A 16,706-nucleotide genomic window follows, 5' to 3' on the forward strand; every position below is an offset into this window, starting at 1 on the left:
TCATAAGGGACAACAAGCAGGCTTCTTTTCCATGATTTGCTCAATTTACTTGTGTAGAGAGGATAGGTGTACAGGATAACCAAATACATAAAATGCTCCTAAGCCTTCCACTTATAATAGCCTTTTAATGTGGTTGTAAACCCTCCCCCACAACTTTGTCCCATGTAAATCAGCATAAAAAAACCCTGAACACTGCTTGTAGATATCTCCTTACTTGCTTAGTATTGTTGTAATCCTTTTTATTCTTTAGAATGACATCACTGAGCATGCCCAGATCTCCCCTGATTTACGGCACACTCTCTATGTGCTTGTCTATCTGTTATCGGGACTTCCTACGGCACACAACACTGACTCCCATGAGACTGCATAATCACCCAGAGCTTCCTCCTACACACCATGTGACCATGTGACATCACATGCAGTGTAAAGCAGGGCATGGGACAGAATTACTGCAGTCTTATCAGCTGAAGCTGATAGGACTCACTCAGACAAACACTAGATAATCTGCACAAGTAAATACTATGAAATAAAACAAGTCAGCTATGAACAGGGAAGCAGGGTTTCCATAGAAATGTTGGATTGAGAAGGAGGCTTGGTTAACAGTACAAGAAGTGCTCAATGTAAGGGAGGAAATACACTCTACAATACTTAAGATGGTGCTGCCTAACCCCTGGAAACAAGTTTTTTAAAGTTTCTTTAAACAGTAAGTAATATGCAATCTGGGCTGGATTACAGTCGCTATAGTTTGATAATTACTTATTATAATGGACTAAATGAAAAGAAGCATCAGAGTGGGAGAGTTTACTTCCTCTTTAAGGGCAGTCTTCTGTAAACAGCAAAGTTGATGGTGGTTCTTGTTCATCTAGTAGCAGTCTTTCAGTGACCCTAGGTTCTGCAATAGTGCCTCCCAATAGGAATTATTCTTCTATCCCTATAAAAGTGGTCAAAGGTACCATAAATAGTTGATTAATGAGATCTTCATACAATGTCCAACCAACAGCAGCTTCCTCCAAGTTGTCCTGGACATACCTCTGCACAGCAGACTCTCCTGAAGATGCTCCAGATGGGCAGCTTTCTTCCTGTTTCCTAAGTCTCTGCCAAGGGTCAGTTTAGATCATTTAAATTATTTAGCCCTATGGCACAGGACATCTCTCTTTGGCTCTTTAGACTTCTGACACAGGCCACTTTAGATGTATTGTACACTCAGATTGTAATGTGGGTAAACAGCCTGTTAGTTTGCATTAAGAAAAATAAAGATTTATTGGTAGTTACCTTTTCAATTTGTAATCAAATTTAAATATATATATTTATGAGAGGGGAAGTGAGGGAAGGGAATAGACACAGAGAGAAGGAGAGAAAGAGAGAAAGGGGGAAGGGTAAGGAGACCATTTTTTTCTCTCTTTCTCACTAGGGTGCAGAAACTCACTACAAAATAGTACAATTGGGGAAATATTTTGGTATGGGGTCACGTATATTTAGGTGGACATCTATGGGTAGCTACCTTAGTTTTCACCCTTAAGTTAAATCACAATTAAAATGACTTCACTTTTAAGGGAAAGGGAGTAGGGGGAGAGGGAGAAGGAAAGAAGGAAGGGGAAAGAGAGAAAGGGGAAGAAAGATTTGAGGAAGGAAGGGGGAGGGAGGTGAAGGAAAGGGAAGAGAGAAAAGGGGGAGGGAGAAAGCGGAAAAAGAGGTAAGAAAAAGGGAGAAAAAAAGGAGAAAATGTGTCTTTTAATAGATTAGATTAAGGAATAATTATATATTAAAGCTGAGTTCCACTCACTTTTGAGAGGTGGTCCTAAACGAAAGACCACCTCTCCACCCCTCGTATATGGATATTAAAATGTTTTTGTTTTAAATATTCTATAGTACCTTTTTATGAACTACAGCCTGTACTTCTGATCCATCCGGTCCGCACAGGACCTCATAGCCTCTTGTGTGGCGAGAAGATAGCTGGCCATTCACAAAGCTCTGAGTGACTTGCACATGAGCAGTAAGAAAGGGGCAATGAAGCTGCAATGCCCCACTGCTGGTTTCCCTTAGTTAGAATGGCAGGGCCTGCACCCAATCCGATGGATGGATCAGCCTCATGGAGCTGACATTGTGGGCTTATTGAAAGTCAACAGCTACAGTGTTTGTAGCTGCTGACTTAAAAAAAAAAAAAATTGTGGGTGGAACACCGCTTTAAGGGACATTTTAAAAATCTTTGTGGTATGTATACTCTAGGAATGTTATATGTTCTATGTAGGTGGTGATGTAGTAATGTTAGGTGTTTGTAGATGTTTTGTAATGTTATTTATTTTACTGAAAATCAATAAAAAAAGAAAAAAAAAAAAAGAAAACTACAGATAAACTTTATTGGTTACATGTTCTGGAATCCCAATTTCTTTTAAAGTGCTTGCTCATGTCCTGGCCTTTCTGAGCTTTCCTCTTCATAAGGGGAACTTAGAAAACCAGATCCTCCTATAAACCTACACACTACACAGTTTGATGGATTACAAATAAATCAGAAGGTAAATTAGATGAACGTTCAGATTTTAGCACAGTTGCAGTGTTCAGTCCATACACAATGAAGTTGCAACCTCATGCTCACTATGCTGGTCCTTTTATTGGTGTAAATATAACAAACCCATAGATTTTATACTTCATGGCACGCTTTTTCAAGGTAGTAGAGTATGATAAACTGTTGCATTTTCTGTTTAGCATTAGTAGTTCATTTATTACTTCCTTTATTTCGCTAGTTCACTTGATTTATGTAATTTTTGAGTAATCTAGGTCTTTAAGATTGTATGATTTAATGGTTTATGGGACATCAGACCAAGTAATTTCCTTTTTATTTTTATTGTCTTGTTTTTTCAGGTTTCTTATTTTGAGATCTACCTGGATAAAATTAGAGATTTGCTAGATGGTAAGTAGTTCATACATGGAAAGTTTGCAAGCAGACATAAAAAAGCCGTGGTGACTGGCTCCTTGGCAGTACCGTAAGAGTCGCTAAAATGGCCCTGATCAATAAGAGGATATGGTACAATAAAATACAAGAACAGCTTTATGGGTAAGGGGCAGTGTGATTATAGGGTCATTTTGGGGGCTTGTTCTTGGAATTGGCCTTTAAACTATTTGTAATTGTTTGCACTAAAGATCCATGCAGCTTTCACCCAAGATTCATACATTTTTCTAATTAGAGTTGATTGAAAAACGTTTGAATTCTGGGCGAAAGCTGTGTGAATCATGTGTGAAAATATATACAGTATAAAAAAACACAAAAAGTATTTTGCACAGAAGAAAAAAAGGCAAAATTCATTACTGGAATGTTGGTAAATTGTACGTTTTTTTGTGCTAATATTATCTATGGCTTTTAAATCAAATTTGTTAATATTATTTAAATGATTAAGAATATATATGTCATCAAACCTAAGGCTTCATTTTACAGGATGTACTATCCATAATTTGAGCACCCATCTAGATATAGATGACTTAATAAAAGCAAACAGTCATATAATAGAATTGGTAATAATAGGAGCCTTTGGAAGTCAGAGGATTTGAATATTGTTTAGGGGGATTTTTTTACAACCTTTTGGAAGATTTCCTTGTAAAGGAGCTCTAATATTTCTCATTCTTCTTTGAAGAAAAGTTAAAAGAGAAGTGTGGGATTCTCACAAAAATAAACATTCATACTTACCTATGTAGATGCAGCATCGATCTGATGCTGCATCTGTCCCTCGCCACCTCTACACAGAGAATTGAATGATCAAAGACCTCTGATCACTCAGTTCTCGGTCTTAAGTGAGTAGAGAGGCGATGATTGTCAGTCACTGTCTCTCTGCTGTGCCCCTCCGACGCTCACTGGAGTCTTGGGCTGGGGAAGGGACAGGAGCAGCTGGCTCAGGTGCAGTCAGGCATCTGTGACGTCAGCTGTCAGCCATCAGCATGCTTTAGCCCTCTGTTGGTTGAATGTGGGTCACAGGAGTGCGGAACTATGTGCAGTCCTGTGACTCACAGGAGAAGCATGGCCAAAAGAGATTTGGTCTTCTCCTTTAAGGATGAAAAGTACAGCACATGCATCACGATTAGCATTGGGTGAGGATTGCAGATGATATCAGTGCTTTTATGAAACATATCTCCCTTTCTGTCTCTTGCCAGCTAAACGCTATGAGCACACATAGACATCTTTTGATCTGTCTGTCTGCTTTCACATTTCTGACAATTAAATGGGAAATAGATGAGACACAGGAATAGTGCAGAATAGGACAACATTATCAGGAACTTTTGATGTTCTCTGAGCAAGAATGGATTTTATATTAGCCGAAATGGAAAGAAGAGAAACATACTGGGGGTGATTTACTAAAGCAAATTAATAAGGGCAGATATGAATTATTATGGTGTTCTTGCATTGTGCGCCCCTGTATCTGTGCAAATAGTGATAGTAATCCACGTACCTATATAAATGATTGTATGTACACTGATAATTAATGTGTATTGTCTTTCCTAGTTTTCTGTGCTCCAAAATAATGTTGCTTATGTGCCTTCTGTTCTGATAAGGTACACTTTAGATCCTGTCAACATTTTTCTAACAAAAACAACATTACAATGAATGGCTTACTAAGCAATGACATCCAAATCTACGTGTAAAAATAAACCTTGTACACTATGCTATCATAGGAAAAAAGGCAGCAAATGTACAGGTATTTAGCATTGCAAATAACAGCATATAAATTCTTGGACCTCCTTTGTGCACATGAACAGTGTAAAACACCTCTCTGTAGGGTTCACTGAGGTTTTCCACAAATATGTTTTTTTTTGTAAATTCCTTCAATAAAACTATGCACGTTTGATTTGATTTTATTCCTACAAGTTCTACTTGATTAATATGTTTTAGGCATGAAATGGCTTTGCCTACAAAACATTTGGATGCTGGAGCATACATTACATAGTAAATCATATTTTTTTTTAAATCAAGCCACATACTCTGTAGCCTTTGGAGGTCACCTGCACACGCAAGACTGCTGTTAAAGTGTTACTAAACCCACAACAGTAAAATCAGTCCATATATGTAGTAAAGCATGCTTGTTATACTCTGTGGAACCTAAGGGGTTAATCTTGTGCATTGTTAAAAAAAAGACTGTTTGCTCCTATCTTCTCTGATCCCCCCTTCTTCCACAGCCCCCAATCTATCTCCTGTTAGTGCAGGGCCTTGGGGGCTCAGTTTACGGTGTATGGCTAGCGATTTTTATTTTCTTTCTTGGGAGGGTACATGTTATCAGCACAGGGCCAATCAGCACTGCCCAGACAGTGGGCCTCATAGGACAGTTACAGTAGAATGAAAACTCCTCTTACAGACACTCATAGAAGTCATAAGACTGCTATATACTGCTGATGAGAAAAGGTATTTAACAGTTTATATTTACTAAACTTATTGCATTTCCATGTTCTATGTACAGTGGGAGACCAGATATACTGAATGCAGGGTCCTGGGTTTAGCAACACTTGTATTTTCATCCAAACCAGTAGGAAATCAGTTGAATCACTCACAGTGAACCAGTTCAACTCTGGTTAGCAATTTGGCCCTGCAACTGTCAGTTCTGGCTTGTAACCCCACCTGAGACACCCCAAGTTTTTCTTATGCTTGCATAGGTTTCTTTATTATTGTAGGGGCATTAGATTGACAACTTTAAAGCAAAAGGGGTTGGGAAAGGAGTTTGGGGAAATGTTACAGACCACTAAACTGCATTATATGACAGTACCTTTACAAATAATGAAAAATAGTCTCATATTCTCTCCCTTCCTCCATTGATCCCTCCATTGTGAGGAGTTCTTGGATTTTTCAGTTATATTAAAGGAATATCAAAATTGAAAATGCATAATTAAAAAGCATACAGACAGTACAGCCTACCTGCTTTATACTTCAGTTTTCATTCAGGCATTGCTCTAGCATGACAAGCCCACTTCCCTTTTGTCTGTAATCTGGTGATCCTGGAACACAACTGTTTGTGACGCTGGAACACCTGCCTGTCATGCTCAGAATGCCTGATGTAAAATATATCATTACTAAGTTACTTACAGCCAATAAATAGGTTCATCTCTGCCTTAAAAATCTAAATGTGATTTGTGATGCTATTTGGCATAGAGAGAATAGGTTACACAACACTGGGGTTAAAAAATACATTCCTTCTGCCATCCTAAATATCCTGGACAGAGGTGTGTTCTTATGGATCACTTCAGTTGAGGTGACTTAAAGTTTCAGCATTTGTTGGAATGCATTAGTACATCCTGAATTCATGTAATGGTTCTGCTATTATAAAACCAGTTTAATTTTGTCATTTAACGTGTTACTAAACCCGCAATCTGTATATGCAGTAAAGCATGCTTGTTTATAGATTGCGGAACCTAAGGGGTTAATCCTCTGCATTGTGTAAAAAGGCTTCTTGATCTTGTATGCACAGATCCTCCCCTCCATGCACTGCCCCTCTGGACAAGTCCAAATGACAGAGCTCTTGGAGTCAGGCTGCGCATGCTCAGTTTGGTGTGTATTGCTAGAGAGGTTTTTCTTTTATTGGAGAGTGCATATGATCAGCACAGGGCCAATCAGCACTGTCCAGAATGAGGGTCAGGAGCCATGCAGCCTCATAGAACAGCTCAGTGCAAAGTGAAAACTCCTCCTACAAGCTTCTCCAGAAACTGATAGAAATCCCAAGACTGCTATATACTGCTGATGAGAAAATGTATTTAGCAGTTTATATTTACTAAAATAATTGCATTTCCATGTTGTGTGTACTGTGGAAGATCAGACATAGTGAATGCAGTGGCCTGGGTTTAGTAACACTTTACGAACGTTTGATCTTATTGCAGCAGGTTGTTGGATGTCTGGATCTATTCTCCTGCCCTGAGTATTAGTCAAATTATAATTATGTGTATAGGCTGGTACACAAAAAGACAGCTGCTAGCAAATGACCTAACTGCATAATCATGGTATAATCATAATATGTATTATGCGACATGGTATGTAAATGAGCAATTCGTTTATTATACATTCACCAAAATCTGCTAATCTCTGAACCGTTACACTGATGAAATTAGAGCTTTTATTACAGATAATAATGTGTCACCTGCTTAAAGCTGTTAAAGGGATTCTGTATTTTTTTTTTTAATATATACATAAATAGTATTTGCAAATAGGTTATAGGGTATTGGTCTAGGATAGTGGCACCGCTGCTGCCCTTCTATATTAAGCTCCTCTAGAACATTTATAAAGCTGTGTGCTTCATAAAGGAGGTCTGTGGTTCATTCGCTTTGAGATTCTGAAGCAAGCAAAGGCCATTTTATTTGAATAAGGGGAAACAATTGTGCCACGGAGAGGAGAAAATCTTTCACATGACCTGTTCAAGGCATGCGTCAGTGCTCTCCCCCTATCCACAGGTATTCTTTGCAAATAATTTCCTGAATTTAATAAATATAATGTAAATTAGATGCTGCTGGGTCCAGAGAGTGGAAACTGCGCTTTCTTATAAATGGGCCTCTGTATGTTGCATTTTAGCAGTGAAGCCCCACCATGAATCTGGGAGCAAGCAGAAGATCATTTTAACTGGTCTCTGTTACAATGGTGGCTCGGGGTGAATTTTCAGTACCAAAAGCAGTAACCCCCGAGCCACAGTCAGGATCGCATCGCAGGATCCAGGCAAAGTTACTAACCTTGTTCCTAGGATTCCTCTGATGTCTCCCCGCTGTGTATGCGAGCCGTGTCCTCCGTTCGATCTATCACAGTTCCAAGCTCCGTTCCCTGCGATCGTTGCGATGCACGGGGCAGAGCACAGCGCCAAAGTAAAAAAGTAAAAAACACATAATCCGTACAGTACACTGTAACCTTACAGATCACATTACTGAATCAAATTATTTCACATCCCTTTTGTCCCTAATGGTTTGTTCAGTGCCATGCATGCAGTTTTATATTATATATACTGTTCTTTCTGCCTGGAAACTGGAGATTGTCCATGGCAACCAAAAAGTGTCCCTTTACATCAAAAGCGGTTTTAGAGCAGCTAGATAACAGCGATAATAAATTAGAATCACTTGCAGAATTGAGCAATAGTGATTTGTGAGGAAATTTGTCATCAAACACTGAAAGTAATGACAGCGACAATTCTGCAACTGAGCAAATTTCTGTGTTTTTGATTTGATTACATTATTGAATATTTTTTATTATTATTATATTATTATTTGTTATAATTATTTATAGTTATTTATTATATTATAATTTATCATTTCGTGTTTCAAACTTTATCATACCCGGGATGTCTACTAGACTCTTGTTTGGACAGATTTAAGTGTGTTATTCCTAAGAATTACAGGCCTACAATATATAACGCCAAATTTCCATGCAAAACATTGTACCGCTTTGAGCATCAAAAATCTGACCTAATCATACCGCCAGTGAGGCTAATTATTAAAAATGAATTAAATAGCGTTTTTGAATTTTGATGCTCAGATGCAGTGAAGTTCCTCTTTAACATTAAAGGGGTTGTAAAGTTATTATTTTTTTTTTTTTTTAATAACAAACATGTTATACTTACCTCCACTGTGCAGCTCATTTTGCACAGAGTGGCCCCAAACCTGCTCTTCTGGGGTCCCTCGGCGGCTGCCTCTGCTTCCCCCCACAAGTACTTCTCACGTTCATGCGAGCTCCCTCGCATGGTGAGAAGCACCAATCAGCGGCCAGGCTGAACGGCGAAGAGGACGTCGGGGGCGAGCGCGGGACTTTTGAGGGGTCAGGTAAGTAAAACGGGGGGACTGGGGGCGCCGGCACTGTGAGATGTTTTTTCATCTTAATGCATAGAATGCATTAAGGTGAACAAAATATTTACCTTCACAACCCTTTTAACAAGTATAGTTCCATTTCAATTGCATACTCCTTACAAAAAATCTAGCTTTGGGGTAATGTTTTATTGCCTACTTACACACCGCTGAACATATTTAGCAGAACAAAATGGATGGATGCTATTTTCTATTATTTAATGAATTATGAATTAGGCAAAGAAGGAACCATTTTTTGTGGTTCAGCAGAAAGTAAAAAGTAAAGCGATCACTGAGAATCATGGGATATGAGAAGCTGCTTTGTCTCCCAGAGGGCAAATGCATGCTTGCTAATGTCAGTGCATCCAACTCCAATGTGCATTGTAAAGGTTTTTTCTTTAAAGGACTCTACAACAGTAGCTGTATATATGAAGCTTAGTGTTCTGTGTAAACAGGCAAAATATTGTGGCTTCCTAATGATCCTTCAATTCAAAAAAGGATCTTAGAAATAATGTTTGTGTGTGTGGAGACTCTACTGCAGAGGTGAAATAAATATTTCATAAGCTCAGTTTAAAGTGAAGGCATAATATGCAGGAAAGCTTGTATTAGGTGTTCTGATACAAGGTAATGTGTTATATAGTTTGGCTTCTCTAGACAATATATGTTGCTCTTAATGCAGTATAAAACCCAAAAGCAAACATTAATTATATTGCAGATTATCAGTCCTTAGATGGGATGACTGCATTCGTTTTCACCTGGTGATCTAGCCTTGTTTTTCAACATGCTGTTCTGCAGATATAGCAGTTAGAAGGTTGGGACTAACCATTTAACACCGGTGGGGGTGTTTACAATGATCAGCTTTTTTTTATTTATGTAAAGCCTTTATCCCAAAAGGAAAACAAAAAAACAGTTTTCTGTAACAGTGTAAAGGTGTGAGCTGGAGTTTGGCTTGATTTATTTAGTGTATCTAAATCTGCTAGTACATCTAATACTATCCTTCCCCCAGACTGACAATGCTGCTCTGCAAAGGTGTGTCTGTTGCTCATTCATCCATATTTAGGGCACTCTAATACAGGAAAGATGTTACTGGCCAGATCACTAGGTGAAAACAGAGGGGGAAAAGGGCTAAAAAGAGAAAACGAATGCAGCCTCCACATCTAATGATTGTTAAACTGCAATATATTACATTTTTGATTTTGGGTTTAATAATGATTTAAGATTAGAAGCCTGTAGCTGATAGTTTTAGGTGTAGGGTGAATGGTGCTTGGGACCACTAAAAATAGTATATCTGTACAGTGTTTTATCCCTTGCAGTTAAGAACCCCTCCCTTTCCTAAATACTTAACCACCAACAACAATAAACCTGTAAAGGCAGCCCTTAATACATAATTATAACCTTAACCCTAATACTTGGCCATGGTCACCAGGACCTATTGTAAGGGTGAATCTCCCCAGTGGGAACAAAGACAGCAATTAAAATATAACAAGGGTTATAACACTTCCATATTCTATCCAAAACTAAATAAAATGGTTTTGCCTTTACATACACTTTAACCCCCCCCCCTATCTAAACATCATATCCTACATAGAAACCATATCCTACAATCCTTAACACTTAACCCTTTAACTCTAAGGCCTCGTACACACGATCAGATTTTTCAACGGGAAATGTGTGATAACAGGCTGTTGGCGGAAAATCCGACTGTTTGTACGCTCCATCGGACTTGTCGGATTTTCCTCTGTCAAATGTTGGATGGCAGGTTTTAAAAAAAATTTCCGCGGACAAATGTTTGTTGACGGATTTTCCAAGCGTGTGTACACAAGTCTGATGGACAAAAGTCCGAAGTGCAAACACGAATGCTCAGAAGCAAGGGTGAGCCAGAAGCGGTCGGTCTTGTAAACTAGTGTTTGTAATTAACAGAATTAACATTCGTGACGTGGCGAATTATGAAATCTCAAAATGCAGCGCACATTCTCTTCTTCTTTATTGGGATAATAATGAAGCTGCTTTGCTGGTGATACTGATGGAGTTATTGCAAACTAATTTTCAAAGTTTTTTTTTTCTAGTGATATCAAGAATATTATTATGCTTTTTTTTTTTATTTGGTCAACACCATTATCCCATAGTTTTTAAGATCAAAGATACAACTATGTTGGTGCCCCTTGTCAATTTCACATTGTATTTTTTTAAATGTAACTGCCTACTCCCAAACTGTCATTTGAAGTAATACACATAGCCAAGTATTATTCCACAAAATATTTTTGTTGTGCATTAAAAAAAGAAAACAAATAAAATTAGACATGCTATCTGCCAATAGAACTTAACCAAAAAGTGCATTCTATGCATCCAAAAATATAGAAAATATACCACATCAAATGATTATTCAACCAAAAAAATAATGTCAAAGCAATAACTCCAAGGCCAATAATAAATAACACGTTATCTCGTCTGATTCCGCAACATGGTTGGCAAACGGCCGCTCAGAAATTAACTGAAAAGCGTGAAATGAAAAGTTCAAAATGAAAAGTGCGAAATGAAAAGCGCAAATCAACACTCACCAAACTTCTACTAACACAAAATTAGCAGAAGGAGCCCAAAGGGTGGCGCTAAAGAGCTGAAAAACAATGTAGTACGTCACTACTTGCAAGACAAGTCCACGGTTTTGTTGGCCATGGTCATGTGTATGAGGCTTAACACTTAAACCCAAGAGTTAGCCTAATGCTACCCTAATCCAATCCAACACAAAGTCAAAAGGTCCTAGAATTTACAGCCTTTTCTACTGTGTGCTTACTTCATCCAGCACAGATTGAATGCAGTCCCACGCGCTAAATTATTTTCTCTTGCTGAGAAAACTGTATGATCTGTATATATATATATATATATATATATATATATATATAATATGAGAATTTCCTATGTTTCCTAAGTGCTTATATTGGTGCTACTCATTGTCATGTTTTAGAAAGGTGCAACATCGGTCGGGATCTTAATTATCAAAAAAGCTCTTATGTATTTTAGATTTTAGAACACTTTTTAAGGTCTACCTGTAGCAGGGGGAATGTTAAAGAACTTCCGTATTTTTACCTAATCACACGGTATAGAAGGCAATTTGCATATGTAATGTACTGCAGCTCACGGGTTCTGTTTAACTTGCTAATGTTGCTAATATATTACTAATTACTGTCCTACACAAAACACAATTCATTTATGTCATGAAAAATAATCTGGATGCATTGTTAGTGTTTACTTTTATTTAAATGCTTAAAAATCAATTCTCTTCCTTGCTTTTGCAGTCTCTAAAACAAACCTTTCGGTACATGAAGACAAGAACCGCGTTCCATTTGTCAAGGTGAGAGAGGACATCTCAGTGGTTTTGTTTTCTGGCCAAAAATGCAATCACACTAAGTAAATTAAAGTTTAATCTTTGTGCTAAGAACATCCTGTGTGAGGAAAGAAAAAACAAGGCAGGGTTAGCTGGAAATGTTCTTTCATTTGATTTAAAAACTTGAAGCAGAACTCCAGCTAAAACAACTAGATAAAAATAAATAGCTCATTAAAGGATAACATTTACAAAACCAGTTTTAGCTGAAATATTCACCTTCAATGCAAAGACTTCCCCTGCAGTACTTTTTTTGTGCCACTAGATGTCCTCAGCCAGCATCATTCATCCCACTTCCTTTGAGCCTAGGTTTTCCTAGACCCACCCCAACCTATGACTAGACAGTGAAAGGAGAAGGAGCACAGAAATGGGCAGAAAAAAATCGCACCAGTGAGTCGTTCTGATTCCATATAAACTGTGGATCTACAAGTTGTCACAAATACTTTTTTCTGAATTTAACACACATAAGTCACATATCAATATATGCTGCACCATCATAAAGGAGCAGTTGTTCCACAGAAATCACTGTGATCCTAAAGCCCATTACAAAAACAATAGCCTTTTCTCTGAGAGTATTATGTGGGCAGGTATAGAACATAGATTTGTGAGATTTTACTTGCAAGCCAGGATTACAAAATATCGATCTCATGCCGTTTTGCTTAAACCAAATTACAATACAAAATACATGGTATCATTTCATCACGTCTCTGTGTTCTCAGGAACTGAATGATATCCATGCTGTTTTTATAGCTAGTTTATATTGTTCCCTTGACAACGAGTGGTGAAAGGCAGCTGAGTTTTCAGTTGGCTCTTCTGATTTAAGTAATCGTTTTGCAATCAGGTTCAAACAAAGGTTATATTGCGCTTAAGAATTTAATATTATTTCAATAATGATGATCGGTGTCAATGAATATAGTTTCCAGTTAGCCCTAAATTAATACAACTGTACAATTTTGTGTCTATGTGGAACTATAATCTTGTCCCTGACAGGACCTTTTTTATATTTTGAATGCTTTTGTGAACAAGTACGGTCAGGGCGGACTGACCATTGGTCCACTCGGGCACTGCCCGAGGGCCACAGGCCATTAGGGGCCCTCATCAAGGTTGCCAGCCTCAGTAAAACCAGGGACACTATGTAAAAATCTGTGTTTTTTTTACATCTGTCTCCCTTACTGACATCCTTTTGGTCTAATAATCCTGAGATTATAGCTGCCCCACCTTCTCAGCCAATAGAAAGATGTCTGTGTATACTGTGTGTTTATGTGTATACTGTGTCATTGTATACTGTGTGGCCCCATAATCTCTGATTGCCTGGGGGCCCCATAATCTCCTATTGCCCGGGGGCCCCATGAGTTGTCAGTCCGCCCCTGAGTATGATATGTTATTCAGTATTTTTGCAGCTACACCGTGCCTAAGCACAATGCAACACAAGTGTTTACTTACATACAGCACAAGGTGACAACACAATAGATAAATTGGATTATAATGAGAAAATAACATAGGCCAATGACAAAGAAGGCAGTGTAAAACGAGATAGATTTTGGTACAGCAACAATCAATGAAGTCAAAGCAATTAAGATACAGGTGCACAGTTGTGTATAGGAGCGTTGGAGCTTGTGGGGTCTGCACCTTTTGATTGATAGAGGAAACTTACAACCCAAGGGAGGAGGCGGTACCCACAGTTCAAGCGAGCTTATGGGCAAAAAACCATGAAGGCCCAAGACTAAAAGTGCAGAGAATAAAGAGAAGGAGAGAGAGGGGGAGAAAGAGAGAGAATAGAAGAGGGGCATGAGGAAGGGGCATGGGAAACACCCATATAGCAACAGCTGAGATCTACGTAAGCATCATCAGGTCATGGGAGTAAATAGTGGTCCAGGTGCACACCAGCGTTATGTGTGGTCCATGGCTCCCACACTTTCTGGAATTGAGTGTGGGTGTCATTCAGAAGTTTTTACAACTTCACAACTTTACAACTACAAAAAAGTTAGGTGATTATAACTGAGGGCACCAGAATTGCACAGTAAGGTAGTCCATGTTCCTTTGTGATTCCTGCGCTTTGCCCTGCAGTGCAATTTTACAGCCTATTCATTTGAATCAGCTGCAAATGTTTCCAGAATGCACAAAAATGAATGCATGCACTGCTTTTGAAAAGCATGCAGCACCAAATTACACGGTATAGCAATACCATTTTATCTGGTCCCGCAAACACACTGGGGGGGGGGGGGGGATTTACTAAATCTGGAGAGTAAATCTGGTGCAGCTGTGCATGGTAATCAATCATTTTCTAACCCCTGCTTGTTCAATTAAGCTTTGACAATAAAACCTGAAGCCCAGGTTCACACTATAGCGGACACAGACATTGCATGTGATTCGCACCCGTACTGTTGTGTGGATCGTATGCAATGTCTGTGCAATGCGAGTTCAGCCATATAGTTGTATGGCTGAACTCGCATTGGATTCGCACAAAAAAGATGCAGGAACTTTTTTCCCCTGCATTGGAATCGGATTGCAGGGGTGTTCTGTCCGAATCCACATTTCGCACTGCAATCTGTAAACTGATCTGGGGTGTCATTAACATTGTATTGACATCTGCAGCAGTTCTCAGAGGGCAAGAGGGCAGTGTGAACTGCCTGCGGGAGAGATGCGATGCGGGAACCGATGCTGGAATCGTGCTGGTTCCCGCATCCCTACAGTGTGAACCCAGCCGGAAGCTGCTTGGTTTCTATGCAGAGCTATACCAGATTTTGCACTCTCCAGTTTTAGTAAATCAGTGTTTGTGAGCTGAATTTAGGGGGCATTTGGGGTGCATCAAGGCATATTGATAAACAAAAGTGTATCAAGTGTATCAAGACATCTTGATAAACAAAAAATGTTAATAAAAAAAAAAAAAGGTCAGTGTACAGAGTACATTATCACTTGACTTTAACTCACATTTGCCTTATATAGCTGAATCCTTTGATATGTTGTATATGTTTTCAGGGCTGTACTGAGCGTTTTGTGTCCAGCCCAGAAGAGATCCTGGATGTCATCGATGAGGGAAAATCCAATCGCCACGTGGCTGTCACAAGTGAGATGCTCTATTTTTCTTTTTCTTTTCATAAAGATATGTAAGCCTAAGAACAAGAATTGAATTGAATTAGAATAAGATATATATAGATATGCATAGCTCCTGAAGGAGCACACATGGTGCAAAACTAGTTGAGCACATACCAAACCAATGCTGAACCAAGCTGATCCACCCCAAATGTGCCCGCTGGACCCCCTTGTACAACCATCAGGACAGTACTCCTCTTTTTGGGTTATGTACAACATTGATACTTACATTGGGGTAACCTACTTACCTTAGGGGTGCCTTGGCTATTTATAGTTTGGTTTTTATTTAGTTCAATGAAAATAGTTATTGAACAATACCTTTTAAGGTTCACCACTGTGGTATATACCTTTTATATTTGTATGCATTTTTTTATCTAAATTTTAGGTATAAGAAAGATTGTAATCCGCAAGCTTTTAAATATGCCTATAAAGTTCATTCCTTCTGTTGACTTCTTCCATTGGTCCATATTCAAGCTTGTATGAAAAAGTTGAATTGAGAAGCAAATTATGTATGACATATGACAAATTAAGAATTTAGAAGTACAAGTCATCAGGCTTCTACAATATGCTATGGGTCATTCCTTTTTGATGTTATAATGATACAACATTTTAACAATATCTGTAATAAAGACATTTTTTTTTTCATATTTTGTGTTGCTGGTTTTGGGTGGCACAAGGAAAGTCCTGTACTTTTTATGTATTTGGTTCAGATGGCATGAGGACAGGTTCTGGCAAATTGGGGTTATTTTCATTGCATCAGTACATTTAGGATGCATGCAGCATTTTGGTACCATTTGAAGAGGCAACCAAAATTGTGAGCAGATCATTGGACAGGGTTTACTGACACAATACCTCTTCTGTTCCACCTGGAGCACACTGTCCATGGCCCAATAGACCAGGCACTGAAAGCATAGCAGCAGGAAGACGAGAAAAACTTGCTGCTGTCTCAGGGACAACAGGATTATTTGCCTACCATCAGCACTGTTCTGAGGCGAGTGTTCGAATCTGCAGGAGGCAGGGAAAGAAAATGAGGGTTTTTAGGTGCTGGCTGTGAGGAGGAGGGGGAAATTTAACAGGCTTCGAGGTGGACATGCCACCCCTCTCAAACTACAGTAGTTGTAAGTGGGTAGGGTGAGATTGTTGAGAACAGTGTTGTTCTCAGTGACACCAAAGACTTGGGGTCAGTGCAATGTTAATTTCATTTTTTTTTTATTAATATCATGTTTATTTCAATCTAAAACCTTATTTTGTCTCTCCCTCTTACATTGCAACCTGAAATGAACGGAAGGGGTTTCAGGGAATGTTGGGCTATGGTTTTGAAGTATTTTTTGATTATTTATTAACTTAGGACAATTAAGGCAATGCAGTGTGGTACAAAGAAAATAGAAGCTAAGGAAGGAATGACATATATGCCTGCTCCTCTGTAGCTGCATCACATTCCTTTCTAACT

General features: G+C 38.7%; 1 protein-coding gene across 3 annotated transcripts in view; it reads left to right on the forward strand.

Moving 5' to 3' along the window:
• The window catches only part of KIF5A (kinesin family member 5A), a 232,420-nt gene that overhangs the window by 88,355 nt on the left and 127,359 nt on the right, over nt 1–16,706 (forward strand). For all 3 annotated transcript variants that reach the window (XM_077483606.1, XM_077483607.1, XM_077483608.1), the window contains exons 5-7: nt 2,860–2,908; nt 12,078–12,133; nt 15,143–15,230. In XM_077483606.1, the coding sequence (XP_077339732.1) occupies nt 2,860–2,908; nt 12,078–12,133; nt 15,143–15,230 (193 nt within the window). The remainder of the gene's footprint in view (nt 1–2,859; nt 2,909–12,077; nt 12,134–15,142; nt 15,231–16,706) is intronic.

This window comes from Lithobates pipiens, unplaced genomic scaffold (genome assembly GCF_037356315.1).
Source record: "Lithobates pipiens isolate NorthernLeopardFrog02 unplaced genomic scaffold, aLitPip1_a1.2 Scaffold_16, whole genome shotgun sequence".
NCBI classification, from domain to species: Eukaryota; Metazoa; Chordata; class Amphibia; order Anura; family Ranidae; genus Lithobates; species Lithobates pipiens.